The 18,739-nt window shown below is 34.7% G+C and overlaps 1 protein-coding gene across 21 annotated transcripts in view; it reads right to left on the bottom strand.

Moving 5' to 3' along the window:
• LOC121725403 (protein tramtrack, beta isoform-like) overlaps positions 1–18,739 on the bottom strand; it is a 554,986-nt gene that overhangs the window by 203,579 nt on the left and 332,668 nt on the right. The window contains exon 5 of one of the 21 annotated variants that reach the window (XM_042112352.1): positions 1,898–2,175. The exons of 18 other annotated variants lie outside the window; for them this stretch is intronic. In XM_042112352.1, coding sequence (XP_041968286.1) covers positions 1,916–2,175 — 260 coding nt within the window. In that variant the 3' untranslated portion in view covers positions 1,898–1,915. Of the gene's footprint in view, positions 1–1,897; positions 2,176–16,306; positions 16,560–18,095; positions 18,350–18,739 lie in introns of those variants that run through there. 2 more of the 21 variants (XM_042112369.1, XM_042112368.1) reach the window with 2 other exon arrangements.

The raw sequence follows: 18,739 nt of genomic DNA, 5'->3' as shown, positions 1-18,739 counted from the left end.
CATAACACGATTGGTCAACTTTTATAACACAGAATAATCAATCAAAAATACATCTGTAAAAAAAGGGATTCTGAAAAATCGATATCGCTGATTCTGAAAAATCGATATTAGTGGAATATTAAGGCGACGCTTTGATAATTTGGAAGAAGCGGGATATTACCATAAAGTTAATATACCTGCTCGGTATATTAACTTTATGGATATTACACAGTGCTGCATTAAATAATGAAATCAACATGCTAGTATCAATTTTACTATAGATAATATTATTATAATTGAAACTTAGAAATAAAATTAAAGTAAACGTTTTTCCTTGGTACCGGTATCTGGGGGCACGGGAGTGCCGCCGCCAAGATGAGCCAAGCGAAGCGCGCAAGGGCACTACCTACCTTTTCTCGAAACGTTTCGTCGTATTTTTGAACCCTCGTAACTTTGGTTTGAATAATGCCAGATAGTTGAAAATCGGTGGCTTGGCCATTTTGTTATTCGCCAGGGCTTTGAACTTAATACTAAACTAAACTAAAATACACAGTAATGATAAATGGCCAGGCCACCGATTTTGACTAATGTGTAGAGTTTATAGATTCTCCTTGTGCGGCTGACACATTATAATATTATTATCAAATATTTTGCCGTGCTTTAGGGTAAAATTAAGGTTTTTAGATTTAGGGTTGAGTATGTAAGGTTAGAAACTTGGCTCTACATCAGATCTCACTACTTTTTGACACGACGAACTATAATATTATGTTCTCATCTTGGCAACATTTTTACATGAAAATGTTTTTGGTGGGATTTAATATTTTCTGAAGTATTTCTTTACAACATTGACATAGAACTCTCGAGATCATAATATATAGAGTATTTTTTTAGCTTGTCTAATCTAATCTCTACGTCTATCTTACCTAATATGTCAATAAGTATAACTTAACCAATCAAACAAAACATTTTTTTTTTATTATCAAAGAACAAAGAGTAAGATTTGATAAATTAAAAATATAAATCTTATAGTGTTCTCTAAAGATCTCGATATGGCACTTTAGAGTAAATACTAATAGATTTAAGTAATAATCTATATATATATTAATACGTGAGAGAAAAATTTTGTAACCCTTTTTACGAAAAATGGGGAAAAAACGTAGATGCATGAAATTTCGCACAGTTATAGTTTATATGGTGAAGGAGTGCATCGAGCTAATATTATTTTAAAATTATGCTTTTATCATATATATTTTTAACAAATAAAACGTTACACACACAACGACACTACTACTGCTACGAAAAATGTCAGATTTTTGAGTGACAAGCCTATACATACGAATTATACTATTTTATTTATGAAGTCTGTTGACAACAAGTTGACAAATTGAAAATGGATTATTGTTTTTTTTTATTTAATTTTAGATAATTTAGACAATGCTTAAATTTTTTTACAAAATATAGGTAGTAGTCCTAATGTCGTTGCAAGTAAGGTCGAATTTAGACCATTAGGCGATCTCTAGTATTAATTATTATACCAATGACCCATTGGTCGTAATTCTCTCTTCTCTGTCAATATAATATATTAGCAAAGATCTACATCACTCACAGATATTATCTGTTAATGACGTAGATCTTTGCCAAAAACTATTCAAAAACACCCTCTGATTCAGCAAAGAATTTTGTTTAACTCTTAAAACATGCAATTCGTATTACCCGCAAAACTCCCTTTACTACTATGTATTTATAATTGCAAACGAAGAACTTGCATTACACTTGGAATAAAACAGCAGTATCGGGGGAGACATGATTTCTGTCCCATTTCGCACTGCTAAGTGATCGCATCGATTTGTAAGGAGCACCATATTGACAATGTTATCTCTTCTATATGTAGTGGTAATTAAGCAATAAAATTATCATCACTCATCAGAAGGTAAGTCTATTTGTTCGTTTTCATGTAGAGACCGTTATGTATATAGAAGGAGGGCGCAGGGTGGTCGTGCACGGGCTGGTACCGGCGGATCTTCTGCGTGGGCAGGTCTACGTGGAATCTCGCCCGGCAAGTGCCGCCCCTGGTGCAGCGCCACTTGGAGTTATTCAGCGAGTTGCCGTCGTTGTAGAACGAGAACCCGTCGAGCACGGCGAGCTTCTTGCCCGCGAGGTTGGTCACCCATTGAATATTAGAACCTAGGTAACCCACTGTAAGACACGACTGTTTTAAAGCACTTTGTATGATGTTCGCTGACTCTGAATTTAGTGGTGACATAAAAAACGACAGAAACAAGTGTACTCCACTTATTGTTAGTAAAGTATAAAATGTACTGTTCAAAATAAAAACATATTAATTTAAAGAACAATTTCTGAATTTTTATTCTTGTAACGTACAGAAAGATATTTTATAAGAGCTATAACACTACACATTGTCACTTTGCTTATATTTTACAATGCTTTAAAAATATCTTAGCGATTGGGCCCTTTTAAGGCATCAAGTGATCAAAACGGTTAGGCTATTCCAGTTTTTGGTAAACTCCTCTTTGACAAACATGTCTTACACAAACTTAGGAATATATTAACCGCAACTATCGGTACCAAGTATTTATCTTTCAGATTGCGAATAATTTTGTCTCGACCCCCATGTCCGGTTGCAACATGTGCGTCGAATATCGTCTTGTAATATTCCTCCGTGGGTACGATCTGTATTGGTCCTGACATATGCTTTTTCTTAACAATTAAAATTTGTTGGCTCCCGATATTCATAACATCGTATTTTCTCGCGTGATGGTAGTGGCTGCTCGACGCTCGTCTGCCTTGAGCTTTTCTGCTACTGTATTCTTCCAACAATCGAATAACATTTTGTATTCTATCACTCGTCCACTCCAATTTTTTGCTTTTTTTATTTATCTTACTGTAGTAGTTTTGTAACTTTGTGTTGAATTCGTCTTCGTTGACAATATCTGAAACATTCACTTTGTTTAAGGTACAGGCCCTACATTAATAGGACAAGGCGTATTATATATAATATAATGTGTGACACACCAGTGTCTTAACCTTTAATGTTTGGCATATTTTATTGACAAATTGGCTCTCAAACTTTTTCTTTCTCTCACTGGTGTCGGGACACATTGTACTATAATATTTACCTCGTATCTGCAAAATCACCTCCCTATGAAGAAATTATCAAAAATATATTCATTTTATTTTCTCAAAAATGCAAAGAAGATAGAAAAACAAACAAATAAGATTATAAATTTATTATCTCGTTTCTATAAGACTCACTCAGGTAGGTACAATTATTGTAGTTGAATAAAAAATAACTGGGCAGGTTTCCAAAAAATTGAGGTAATTTCAACACATATATACATATATACATACATATTTATATACATATTAATTATTAATACATACTAGTAGTTTCGATAGTATAGCCTATATTTTTTACAAATATCTTCTCATAAAAATACTTTGTTGCGAGCAATTTCATAATATCTGGCAAAATAGGGGTAAAGGTTATAGAACATTTAGTTTCATTTTGCCATCAAAATGAACGGTTTAGTGCAAAGGGCGCGTAAGTTTTGGAACATTTGCATGAAATAAATAATTTAAAAAACTAAGCACTTTTTATGTAACTATTCTCCCCCTATTTTCCCAACAGTACGAACTCAGTAAGCGGTGGGGTTTAATGCGTCCCGAAAACGGGAACAAATATGAAGTAAGTACGACGTACTTAGTACATATTTTATGAACACAATATTTTTTATAATTTATAATATCTTTTGCTATTATCTAAGTAATAAGCTGACGGATAGTGTTCGTGTGCTATTTGTGACCTCACAATAGCCAAATCCTTAGTCGATATGAACCGGGACTTGCAGACCTTCCCCCTAGTGCACCTCCAAGCTAGAGTGTGCGAGCTTATCTTGGCCAAGTAGTACGTGTAACCGTTCAGCAGAGCTATTTCCTTGCCCGCCCTGTTCATTACAATTTTAACTGAAATAAAAATATTGGTTTAATAAACTGTCCACAAATGTTTCAAAAATAGTATTAACCCATCAATCCCCAAGCGGCAGCCGGCTGTCGCATAACAATAATTGAAAATCTATTGTGTCTGCGATACCCACGAAGGAGGTGTTCAAATAATTAACTACTACCATATTTGACGGCCTAAATCGGTGCATGTATTTTGTATATACGTTTATTAAAATAAGTTTAGCCAGCAAACAACACGAATTGCACAACAGTAACAGTAAGAGAGATATTATGATAAGAGAGTAACTTCACTGTTTAAAAAGGAGATTCTAACTCAGAAATTGATTGGGCGAGATGAATGTTTGACGGAGAAAACAAAGGATTTGGAACTCAAAAACTAGCATTTATTTCTATTTAAGTGAAACGTATTATAATATTATGATGCCTAACTTAATTGAATGATACAATTCCAAAGTTAAAAATAAGGTAAGACCGCACTAGGTGAAGCTGCAGCACGAGAAAAGTAACGTCAAATACTACGCGGCAGCAGAACCATCCACACGGTACTCCAATACTATGGAAGTAACGCTTTGTGCTGTCTCACTTCGAAAATATTTAAAAAAAATATTTAAGCAATTATTTGCCAAACCCAAATATAGTATAATAGATATGGAAAGGAATCACAAAATAGTAGTTGATAAAAAATCCAATTGAAAACATTATGATTAATTTAAAAAATACCCCACACACGATGACAAATAATCCGCCAAGTGCGAGTCGGACTCGCGCATAAAGGATTCCGTACCGCTATAGAGCAAAAATAGACCAACAATTTTTATTTACCATTATCGATATCGAGCAACAAAGGCCAAAAAATCACGTTTCTTGTATCCCCCTAAATATTTATTTTATTTTTAGTATTTGTTGTTATAGCGGCAACAGAAATACAATATCTGTGAAAATTTCAGAAGACTTCTGAAATTTTCACAGATTTTGTGACGTATAGTGGTTATTGAGATACAGCCTGGAGACACACAGACAGACGGACAGACATCGAAGTCTCAATAATATGGTCCCGTTTTTACCCTTTGGGTACGAAACCTTAAAAAGCAAGGAGACAACTTAAAATCGAACAACTATAATATTTTGGTGCGTCAACGAAATTAGAACTAGCACTGCCATTCACGTCAAAAACGAATGAGGCTTAATATAGCCTTCGGGTTTTCCCTACTCTCCTCTTACTGCGTATAAGAATTCCGTTGTGTATAACGAACACAGGGGACAGGTGGTTGTGTTCATTGATGATACGCGTCACTTCCATGTTCCTGTTCGTGATGAAGCGCCCCCTACAGTCCCCCCTTCGCGAGCATCGCCATATTATTGACTTCTGTGTTGTTTCTTTCTTGTTGAAAATATAACCGTCCAACACGGCTACGAGATACCCCTTGTTATTCCTCACCCAGGTGACTGCGGAACAAAACAAAGTTGTTAAAATTTGAATAAATCACAAAATCTAAACAGCTTATTATTAATATTATATTTTAAAGTGCAGAACATAGGAGTAAAATTAAAACAATTTACAAACATTTTAATAAGAAACTTTGCACGTACGAATTAATAGAAGAATTTGTTTCTACTAACAGCACTATATTCATTAAAAAAGGTTTAATTATGTGTTTTCTGTAAATTATACTAGCTATTTATTTATTTTTATTAACGAGAATACAACAAATGCAAAATGAATATGGAATCAAATTTTTATCAGGACTCCGTCACGTATAATATATTTCGGAGGATTGTGGTTATGTTCGTCGACTATGCGAGTCACTGTGTAGTCCTTGTCAGTGATGAACCGGCCTTTACAGCTTCTGCCATAGGAGCAGCGCCATTCTATAGTCGAACGTGTCTCCTTGTTGTTGTAGAAGGTGTGACCTTTCAATAAAGCCGTCACCTTCCCTTTAACGTTCGTCACCCAAGTTAACCCGGTATTAACTTTAACCTGGATCTGCGCAAGTGGACCTGTCAGAATACAAAATATTGACACAGTATAGCAATATGACATGTCCCTACAGTAGTGAAACGAATGTACTTGCGCAGAGCAACGGAGGGGTACCCGCGGGGAAGCGGGCGGCGCGGGCCCGCGTATACAAACTCGCGGAGTTTGTATACCTGCGCGCACAGGGGTGACGTTGGCGCATTGTCTACGAATTTTATGTTGTAAAACGATAATTTATCCTATAAACAATGGGATATTATAATAAATGTTCAGTGTACGGATGTAAATCTGATTAAAAAACAAAAAGGATTTAAATTTTCATAAATATTAGCTCACAGTTTAAACTAATATTATTGTGTTGGCCTTGGCGGCATTTATTTGCATCTCTGTTTTATTGTTTACGTTGTAAGAAGTGTAACAAGGAGAGAAACAATATAGAATAATTTAAAAATCTGTCAAATACCCTGTTAAGTACATACTAATTAGTAATTAGTAGCTTACCTAGCTAGGTACACACACCAAGTGTAACATTTTGTCCTTTGGACCGCTCTTACCGCGCACGTAATAAGAGTTTTGAAGTGCTTCTGTTACACCTGACGTGTGATTAATTATTGGATATTTTACGAGTATATACTTATTAGAAATTTCCGAAATTAATCCTTCGATTCGTGGTGATTCGTGGATCCTTGGAAATCTATTGTTATTCTATTGTGTCTCGCTCACCAGTGAGCGTATGGGGCTTGATGGGTTAGTAAAATTTTTAAATAGAGAACTAAAATCATCTAAAGATAAAGTTTCACGTAAATATCTGGCAGTACGATATAATATGTAAATATAACACGCTGCTTAAACAGATTAAATGATAACATTTGCATTACGAGCACAATATTTTACTTTTATTTTATTTCCCGTTCCGTGGCAACCCTGGCATGCAGATATGCCAGGGTTGCCACGGAACGGTGCCTATAACGGTGGCGGCATCGTGCGACATCAAAGGCGTTTCGTTACTGTAGGGACTAATATATTGCTATACTGTGATATTGAGTAGATCAAATCACTAGAAGATGCTTACAACCTTTCTTTAAATAGATAAACCTAAAATTTCCAGCACCGAGCAGGCTGATGGTGATAAACTAGTTATTGCTAGGAATACTCTCGATCATCCACACACACGCACATACATTTGGACAACGAGACACGTCAAACTTATAAAACCCCTCTTTTAGTCGGGGGTTAAAGAAAAAAAAACATAAAAAGGATATTTTTTATTTTTAACATTTTATTAGTTAAAAAAAATTAGAAGTATACCAAAAAATATAATAATTAAATAAGCTCTAGTATTGATATCAATGGACGCTCAAAACCTTATTAGGGCTCCTTCACGAATGACATATTCAGGAGGAATGTGGTTGTGTTGCTCAAATAGGCGTGTTACTCTATTGTTCCTGTCCGTGACTATACGTCCTCTACAGTTTCTTGCCGAGCAGCGCCAGTAAGTATTTTTATGGGTTTTTTTATTACTATAGAATGTATTACCGTTTAATACAGCAGTTACGCCACCTTTATTGTTCTTTACCCACGTTACTGTGAAGCAAAATTGATAATTTAAAATAGGAATAAAACTAGAAATAATGTAATTTACGTTATAAAAAAATGTTCAGAATCGTGTCTTTATTGTGTCATGAAATATTACAACATTAAGGGCCTATTTCACCACTTCCTGATAAGGCTATCCACCAATTAACTTGACAGACAGATAGATAGAAGTAATAATAATCTGTCAAAAAAGTTTTGAATAGCCTATTAGGCACTTTATTAGAAAGTGGTGAAACAGGCCCTAAGTAACTGATTCTGCTGCATAGGTAGCCCCTTGCCAGTTTCATAGTAGGGACTTGATTGGACTGCAAGTAGCATTCTACAACTGTCATAGTTTAGATTATCCGATAAGAATAAGTTACAGGAACCTGCGCAGCTGATATTGAAATATATCAAGCATCAAATTTATTATTTACACTTCAAGAGTTCACATTACAGAAAATAATATTATTAGCATTCCTAGTTTTCCATGAATCTTAGCTGCCAAGAATAGTACAACTGCCAACGGTTGGGTAGTTTTCCCCTAATACTTAAGTCGTACAAGTATGTCATCGTCATTAATAATAAACCTTGGATGTTTGTGGTTGTGGTTATGAGTTACGCGTTGCACCGTAGAGTCCTCCTCGACTATGAAACGACTTTTGCAATTTCTTCCGGAAGAGCAGCGCCACTCCGTTGTTGTGTGCGTCGATCTATATTTAAAAAAAGTGTGGCCGTTTAGCACAGCCAGCACATTCCCTTTAGTGTTCTTGACTAGTTTAACTGTGGAACAAGATAACCTATATTAAATGATAAAGGTACGTTGTTGTAAAAAAATCACACACTAGAAACAAAGCCTGAGGCCGTAGCCAAAGTACCTTTTGTTAAAAACGATGACGAAATTCGTTATCAAAATGTATGGGATTTGACATTAGTCTTCGAAAGCGAAATGTCATTTAGCGATGACTTATGACAAACCGCATACTAGAAAGATACTTTGTCTAAGGGGGCTGTTCTAAAACGTTTTGAAGAACAGCACGATGTAAGAAAAATAACATCTGTTTGCTTGTTTGGGCGCTTTTTTCTCAGGAACAGTGGTCACAAAAACCCAAATTCCGGGTTTTTGTGCATCATATAATATGTAAACTCCATATGAGAAAGGCCTAAGGTTATGACTGTAACATCACGCTGCGACAGGAGCGAAGAATCAGTGGAAAATGATGAAAACAGGAAAAATTATTCATTTTCGTCATTATGTGTTAACGTGGACAGAATTGCGGGTAAAAGCTAGTAGAAAATATTAAAACGTTTTATTTACAACCTTATTAGGATTCCATCATGGATGAAGTATTTTGGAGGATCATGGTTGTGTTCTATGACTAGGTGAGATAGTGTAGACTGCATGTTGGTTCTAAAGCGACTTTTACACATCTTTGATGAGCAGCGCCAGTAAATATTTGCGTGCGTCTCCTTATTGTTACAGAAGATGTATTCATTTAGTAAAGCAATTATCTTCCCCTTAGTGTTTTTCACCCAGGTAACTGTAGAATGAAATATATGTTATTAAAGATTGATACAATAATATGAAAAATGAAATATTTTATTAGTTATTGTAAATAAAACTAAAGAACATATTATAATGTGAAATGGTTTAATATGCTAAGTTAAAACGTTTCAATTTTAATTTCTACAGCCCAATACGGCTATTTTAGGCATTTAGGCATTTTTAAAATTCCAATTGACGTCCGATTCTGATAGCAGACTAAAGAACAGACTTTCGAAAGACGAGCATTGCTCGTCGTTTGGGAGCGCGATATGCCACGCTAAGTACATACACATGCGGTATCCATCATGATCTATGTCTGTGGTTAAAGGCATTCAAATTAGCCCTGTCAGGTTAAAACATCTTTCATTACAATTTGTTGACAAAAATAAGGGCAACATTAATGTCATATTAATTCAAATGTCAAAATTTCCTCAAATAACCCGAAGAGACCACGCACGACAGATCACGCATTTGGATATTATGTCCACTGGTTACTTCAAATAATTTATCCTGACCAGGTTTAGAACAAAGGAAAATAGATCAACATAGCACGATGTATGTGACTGCTCTTTGTCCTATCTTTCTAGAGTTAATTAGTTCTAAACTTCATAAGGATTCCGTCATAAACAGCGAACTTAGGGGGTTCGTGGTTATGTACGAGATTCGTTTTGGTCACTGAAAGGTTCTTGTTGGTTATGAAGCGAGCACTGCAGCGCTTTCCGGAGGAGCAGCGCCATTCCATAGTTGAAGAATACTCTCGAAACCTGTAGTAGGTTTGACCGTCCCACACAGCTGCCGCGTTCCCCTTTAAGGTCTTCACCACCTTCAATTTCATGGAAGATACTGGCAATGATAAAACATACAAAAAATTATTAAATTGAAAAACTAAATATTTATTTTTTTGTATAGGGGAGGCAACGAATAATAATATTCGTAGTGGGGAGGGCAGAAAGGAAAAATTCAAAATAAGTTTCATAAAAACTTAAATAAAAATTCGTGAATATCACTCAGTAAATAATTTTATTTTACAATGTACAATAATGTTCCTATTTAATTAATCACTATTACTAACACTTAATTAATACATTATGTTTAAATGACTTTTTTGGTACTTCAAACAAAGCTGAATGTTAACTTAAATACTTTAAAACTTCTTGACTAGTTTCATTTAAGTATTTTTCCTCGTATGATTTGAACTCACAAAAATTGTGTAAACAAATAAATATCATAATCATGAAAAAAATGGTCGCGTAAAACAAATTTGTTTTGCAAATATAAAAATATATGACCACTATGACGTGTGTTTACACACAATGTTCTTTGGTAAAGTATTCAAGTCGATTATAATACATACTCGAGTCTTTAGTGCTAACTTCACCTTAACCTTCAAGACCCGGTTAAGGCTGGATTTATATGCGCCCGCGCAAATGATCGGCTTGGCACACCGCGAAATCACAAGCAATAGTATGTAAGGCTAGTTTTATCGTACTTATGTAATGATTTATGTAAAAAGAGGCGCGGTGCTGTCATTTACATACAATTATACGCATATAAATCGAGCCTAAGGTTGCGTCCACAAATTACGTGAGGTGTTTTATTTAGACTTTCTGACCCCCTGATCCCCTGGTAAGATTTCGTGAGATTTTATTCAACCCGGAGGTAACCCACCCCCAATCTCACGTGAGATTTTTCACAATGTGGGTTTCTTACGTAAACGCGTTGGATTGTTTGACAGTCAGTAGATGTATAACTAACGTGACTATTTTTTTTTGTCAGAGCAGGATATCGGTGGAATTGTACATAGAATAAAAAAAGTCAGCCAAAAGTGAGTAGGACTAGCGCACCAACGGCACGAAGAAGCAACCCTTAATTATCAGGGCGAACGAAGCAAGCCCTAGTATATTGAACAACCTGAACATGTTGTGGTAATTTTTTGATAATGAGATTTGACTCGACCCCGTCCCCCCTTAAACACCACACGTAATTTGTGGACGCCCCCTTAGTTAAATCTCATATCTCATTTATGTACTCATTGTATAGAAAATGCGTGACAATATTTTCACCAACGAAAGATCTAACAAGTTTTGTGAAAAAAAAGTACAGTAACATATTTTATACATATAAATTTCTTTTTTTTCATTGCGTTTTTTTAATTGGAATGTCAAATAAGCGTTATGTTTTATATAGAAAACGAAGCAAGCGCTGTTTAGATAGTAATATAGTCTAATTTAACTTTTATATCAATTAATTGGTGACATAACATGAAATCTTTTAATAACGCAACTTTACACTACGTAAGAGGAGACAGATTCCCTTTCTTCGAAGATACTAATTCCCCCCTTTTAAGAGCATTCCTATACCATCTATCTAATCTATACCAGGGGACGGTGAGCTAACATTTGGGGCAACTGTCCTAGTAGACAAGTGGCAAGCGATTATCGTAAACGCTAACAAAATGTATGCGATTTGACATGAGTCATCGCTTCGCCAGCGAATACTAATGTCAAATCCCATACATTTTGTGGCGTTGGCGTTAGGGTTTACGATAATCGCTTGCCGCTTGTCTAGAGGCCCTCTGTTCAGAGCTTCTTCTTGTCTATTAGACCTTAAGACCTTATTATACTCTGAACTGTGAGTATATTATCTCCACCGTCACTTGCGATGTTCTAAACCTTGATAAGCATACCATTGTATATGATGAAATGTGGCGCCGGGTGGAAGTGGGGTGACTTGCTCATTCTCACGATCTTTCTGTTCTTGTCTGTGGTGAAACGGCTTTTGCAGGAGCTGCCTTTAGTGCACCGCCACACAGTGGTGCTGAGGGTTTCCTTATTCTGGTAGTACGTGAAACCGTCGACTATAGCCATCAGCTTCCCCACTTTGTTCGTCACCCATTCAACTGGAATGGAATGTTTGTTGATGATACTGTTCGATTTGAAATGCTTACGACTATTGCACAATGCCATTAAAGAGACGTATAAGGTAAAAAGATAATTACAAATATTTATGTAATGTATTATTTATTTCTACATAAATTTATAGTAATAGTTATATTTACTCAATATATGGCTTGTTAAAAATTTTACTTCTTTATATGACGGCACACTTACATAATATTAATGACGAGAAATATAATAGTTTGGCACATCTACAAGAACACAAAATACTCTAATCTAATAATGTACTTAAATATCAATAAAATCACGACAAAAATAAGTATTAATTATTAAATGGTAACCAAAATGCTATTTCGGTAAGGAATACCTACCTTCAAAATCAATTTAAAGCCACAATATTAATTAAAAACCTTTTACGCCACATTTTTTTACAATTTTTCAGTTTTTATGATAACGTAATATATATATATATATATATATATATATATATATATATATATATATATATATATATATATATATATATATATATATATATATATATATATATATATATATATAATTTGACAGTAATTAATGTAATACTTAATTCACAATGATGTCTTGGTGCTTGGCTAAAATGAGAACGGGAGAAAGTTTCTTCTCCTTTTTATTTATAAATAGCTTGTACACTTTTACTTGAGAGACAGCTTTTTCAGCTTACCAATGTCCTCCTTATCCGTCCCCCCTATAGTCTTACATAGAGCGTAGAGAATATTCACAGTAGTATAATAATGTTACGCCAAATAAATCCTTCTCAAACCTCATTTAAAAAAATATTAAAATAATAATATGCATCCAGCAATACTTCATTAATTTTCTCAGATTTAATTGGCGTTGACTAGATCATATTCATGCGAATAAGGGCTATCCAAAAGCGATGTATATATAGCTCATAATGTAAGATTGAGAAATTTCAATCATCATATTCATTAATCTATACTTTATAATATTATAAAGCGGAGGAGTTTGTTTGTTTATTTGAACGTGCTAATCTCAGGAACTACTGGTCCGATTTGAAAAATTCTTTCAGTGTTAGATAGCTCATTTATCGAGGAAAGCTATAGGCTATATTTTATCACGCTAAAGACTAATAGGAGCGAAAAAATAGAGAAAAATATAAAAAAACGGGGGGAAATTATTTGGAAGGGCTTATTTGAACGCGCTAATCTCAGGAACTATAATTGTTCCGATTTAAAAAAAAAACTTTCAGCGTTATTAATCGAGGAAGGCTATTGGCTATATTTTATCACGCTAAGACTAATATAAGCGAAGAAATAGAAGAAAATGTGGAAAAACGGGGGAAATTATTTAAAAGGTCTTCTCTCACGAACTATTGGAGCAATTTTTCTGTTATTTGGCACAGATAAGAATTAGACCACGTAAATAGGCTATTTTTGTGGACTAATTTGTCTGTGAAATATCTAATATACGCGGACGAAGCCGCGCAGAACGTCTAGTACATTTTAAAGGGGATGTGAATATTCAATTTTATAAAAACATATACCACGAAGAAGACGTGGGTTTCTTGTAGCAAAATGTGCGTTTTCCATTATATTTTGTACGGGAAACATTCATCGTAGCAAATGTCACAAGTTCTTGAATATGTTGAGGATGACACCATCTTTGATGAGGAACTTCGGTGGCGGGTGTTGGTGGACAGCGGGCATGCGCACGATGGTGTCCCTGTTGACGGTGAAGCTGCAGGTACAGGAGAAGGTGGAGCAGCACCAGGTCGTCTGCGCGCCGTGGCGGTTCAGCTCGTAGAACGTATGCTCACCCAGCACAGCCATGGTTTTGCCTGACTTCGTCCTCACCCACTTGACTATAAAAAAGTTAGCTAGAGTCGTGGGTTGTAAAAATTATATCTTGTGTGTTGCGATTATGAATGACTGAGTAGTGATTTAGCTTTTGAGTACGTTAATAAACTAAATATAAAAGTCAGTAATGTTATGTTTTATTACTATATTCTTAATAAATAGCATTGTATAATTCTAGTTTATAAGCGCACAACGTGCAATATAGACACATCACACAGTATTGTTAAAAACCATAGATTTAATTTTGAATCAGTTTAATAACAAAATGAATTGCATCATAGAATAAATGAATACAATACTTTCGATTTTACTTACACATTTACACAAACTTTACGAGGCTACTGCTCATAGCGCTATGCAACTGATAGAAGATGACGTATATTATTCACACGCATGCTTGTCGTAGTAGTAGTATCGATTTAAACATTTTCTATGTCGTGTTTCTGTCACTTAGTCTGTTAGTGCTCTTCAGCCCAGCCTCTGACTTTATGGTACACGCCATTGTGAACAACAAACTGCGGCGGGGGATGATGGTGAGGACCCGACCTTACGTTGATGACGTTGTTTCTCTCATCAATAGTGAATTGACACTTGCAACTGTACCCATAAGTGCATATCCAAACGGAATGGCCTGTTCTTATATGATGTCGTTTCCGGAAGAACGTGTAGCCATTGATGATACCGATAAGTTTACCAGAAGTTTTTTTAACCCATTGCACTTAAAATAAAAAACACAATCAGACATTGAATTGCACCATTCGTTAGCAAAATATCTTACAAGACGTTACTAGAATCTTAATAACAAATTGCGGCAAATTAATTGTTTGAATAAAATACTTGAAAATAATATGTAGTCTGTCGTTAAATAAATCCATCAATATTTACAAACAAATGGGACCATTAAAAATTACAAAGATCATAGTACTGTTCATATTGTACCGTATTTCACCTTTCATTCGGACACATTCATCCATTAAAAAAACTCAGCTGTATTATTTTGCATTTTATTATATATGATTCTGTTAGTGAATCAATAAATAAATAAATACTAAGGGCCTTTATAAGGTTGAAACACTTAAGGATTTTGTCGCGGAGCACTTTTATTAATCCCGACGTATCAGCTGCTGTTTCAACCTTATAATATCATGAGTGATACTCGCGTAAACTTAAGAAATCATTACACTATTATATAAAACTTTAGACTTTATGACTTATGTTTTAATATACACTCCGTTGTGTATAACAAAATTAGGTGCGGCGTGTGCATGCTCCAGTATTCCGTCTATTATGTTGTTTTTCCCATCAACAACGAATTTACACTTGCATCTGCTCCCATACGTGCATAACCAAACAAAATGACTTGTTTTTTTATTCTCTCGTTTCCTGTAGAATGTGTAGCCTTTGAAGATACCGACAAGTTTACCAGCAGTGTTCTTAACCCAATGCACTTGAAACAAAAATGACAATCAGACTTTGAATCATGAATGTTCTTTAGCAAAATATCTTACAAGTGTTTAGAATCTTATAAATTGAGGAAAATAAATTGTTTGAATAAAAGGCTTTGAATTTTGAATATTTACGTCATCAGCTACGTCATCGAAGACTGCAGGAGGGATTGATTGAACAAGCTTGATTTGCCCGACTTCTATTAGTCCTACAATCGCTAACATCGTTCCATCGTCCTTTGTGATCTCCTGTATCGTAGTTGCTTAGTAGTGCAGAATAAATTCATTATTTTGTACTGAGTTGTTTAAATAAGCAATCTCCAAGTCTTCTCTTGTACGCTACAGGTTTAATATAAAATCCGTTGTGAATAATAAACTTGGGTGCGTCGTGTGCATGCTCCAGTCTTGCGTCTATAATGTTATTTATTTTATTAACAACGAATTGACACCTGCAACTGTTTCCAAACGTACACCCCCAAATAGTTCGACTTGTTTTCTTATTCTTTCTTTTCTTGAAAAATGTATAGCCATTGATGACAGCGACTAGTTTACCAGAAGTGTTCGTGACCCATTGCACTAGAAAATTAAAATTACATTAAACCCTATTGAAGTCTTAGCAGTTAGGCTAAATTATATTTATTTACAAATTACAATACAAAATCCTGGATTATAAGTGATAGCCAATAAACCCCTTGAATGGCAGTAATTGAAACAAAGCAAAAAAAAACATTGTTATCTTTTAACGAGGAAACCTTTAATATAACCCACTAATATAATTATGCGTAGCTCAAAATGATTACTATTTTTAAAAGAAAGTGTCGTTAAACCTTTAACCTTTAAGCCTACGAATAATAAAAACTCAGCAATCGTAGGTAACTCCCATACTATTACCGTTTTGGTTCCTTTTGATCTGTCATGTAACGTCAGCCTAGTACCGCTCAAGGTCACCTAAATATTGCAAATCTATTGAAATGTGTACCTAAGGTACACTTTTTTGGCAAGTATTGTGGAGCATGTTTTTGACGGAGTTACTTTTCCTTAGTTTTTATTGTTCGTAGCTTTAAACCTTTAAATACATTCCATTGTGAATAACAAACTTAGGCGCGGCGTGTGGGTGAGGCTCTAGTCTTGCGTCTATAATGTTATTTGTCTCATCGACGACAAATTGACACCGGCACTTGTTTCCAAACGTACATCCCCAAACAGTTTGACTTGTTTTCTTATTCTCTCTTTTCCTGAAGAAAGTGTAGCCATTGATGACAGCAACTAGTTTACCAGAAGTGTTCCTGATCCATTGCACTTGAAAGTTACAATTACATAAAATGCCAATCTAGATTGCTTTAGCATATTTTGTAGTTTTAAGCTTGATTCACACCAATGCTGCACTTTTTTTTTTGCATTCACACTTCGATTGTACTGCAACAAATTGTGCAGTACAATCGACGCTTGAATGGTTCTATACACATTGCCACTATTTATTCGTTAAAACGTATAGGTACTGCAAAAAACGTGCAGGAAACGTGCAGGATTGTGCCGTGTGAACCTGACCTTAGTAGTTAAATACTAAATTATATTTACTTTCACATCACAATATAAATTATACATTGTGATTTAAGTGATAGAAAATTTAATATCTTGAATGGTGTAATTGAAACAAATCCAAAAAATACATTACTTTTAATGACGTAACTCTAAATAAAACCTACTACCTATAGTCAGGACAATTTAAAGTGACACCAGCGGTCATTGACCTTTCTAGTCTAGGAGCTTTGTGAAAAATACTCGTACTGCATTCTGTTAACGTAAAAATAAAATTGAATTCTTGTAAAGAAACAGACTACAGTATAATCGGAAAACGTCTTGGCTACCTCTTCATATATCTATTGACGGTTCACACCACGTCAGTCCGGCCCCGTACTAAGCACCTGAATGACTTGTGTTACGGGTACCACACAACGGAAATATATTTAATTATTTTAAACTATAGATATTTAAGATTTTTATTATTATAGTATACAATATACATATTATATTTAATACAACACATCCAAGACTCAGGAACATTAAATACTTTTTGTTCCGTCTGCAGGATATGAACCCGCGAGCCCCGCTTAAGCTACCATCTCGCTCAGCAACTGAGTCACAGAAGTCTCCTACTATTAATGAGTTTGAAGTGATATAGCTCATACTGTTTTCACATAGTGCATGCAAAAAACGATATCACCCTTATACTAGAAACATCTGTCACTGCATTGTCAATCGCGGTTTGTAAGTATAGAAAATAACAAGTTTTTTGACAGGAAGTCAATGACCGCTATAGACAGGATTCCGCGATTTGAGAAGAGCATCTACGTAGCTAAAACTATTTTACAATAAACTGTCGATAAAACCCTTAAATTTTTTTATTGTATTTTCTTCTTTTTAAATAAATAAATGGATGAGAAAGAACCATTTAACTTGAAAATATTATTCTAGATTCATTATATAATTTACCACATTGCGTAGTGTTAGTAGTTAGGCTAGATTATATTTAGTTATTAGGAATCTTAATTGAAGACGTGAGTGGAAGAACACGATAAAAAACAGTAAAAAATTTGCCGTTTTTTTGCATTTTAAATGGATTCTTTAAGGCCGAAAAAAATTATTTGTAAAAAAGAAACTGTGCATTTTATGCAGAGCCAGATAAATTAGGCAGGTGATGAAGTAGATAAGTTACAAGATTTGTACAAATTATAAAGGAAAAAATAAGTCCGTATGTTACAAAATGTTAGTTATCGTGTTCTTCATTTCACGTCTTCAATTATAAGTGATACTGAACTAACCCCTATTAAGAATTTAAACCCTCTTATCCTATATTTTAAGATACAGTCCGTTGTGAATAACGAACTTAGGTGCGGCGTGTGGGTGAGGCTCTAGTCTTGCATCTATAACGTTGTTTCTCTCATCAACGACAAATTGACATTTGCATTTGTGTCCAAACGTACACACCCAAACAATTTGATTGGTCTTTTTTTTCTCGCGCTGTCTGAAGAATGTGTAGCCATTGGCGACCGCAACCAGTTTACCAGAAGTATTCTTGATCCATTGCACTTGAAATAAAAATCGGAATCAGACTTCGGCTCAAAACTAACAATACATCACGTTTATCGCATGTAAAATCTGAAAAATATGTATAACCTCCTAAACTGGGGCTTGATATATTTTTCAGTATTTAATGCAAATAAACCTTACTTATTTTTTAACACAATAACAAATATACATCGATTAATCAAATTATTTTAATATTAGCTTCTTTACAAACAAAGCGAAGTTCTTAAACGCCGTTTTCTTAGTTTTTGTCACAATATTTATTTAAGACAGTCATCATTTCGCATTAAAAATGTTTGAATTTTAGTGTTTGAGTGGGTTACGTCTTGGGTCAATTTACACTAGTGCAGACTGCAGATTCGAAGCGCATCGAAGCGAATTATTGAAATTGA

The sequence above is a fragment of the Aricia agestis genome, chromosome 3 (assembly GCF_905147365.1).
Source record: "Aricia agestis chromosome 3, ilAriAges1.1, whole genome shotgun sequence".
NCBI classification, from domain to species: Eukaryota; Metazoa; Arthropoda; class Insecta; order Lepidoptera; family Lycaenidae; genus Aricia; species Aricia agestis.
The sequence above is the reverse complement of the archived record's forward strand: the minus strand, read 5'-3'. Positions and strand labels throughout refer to the sequence as shown.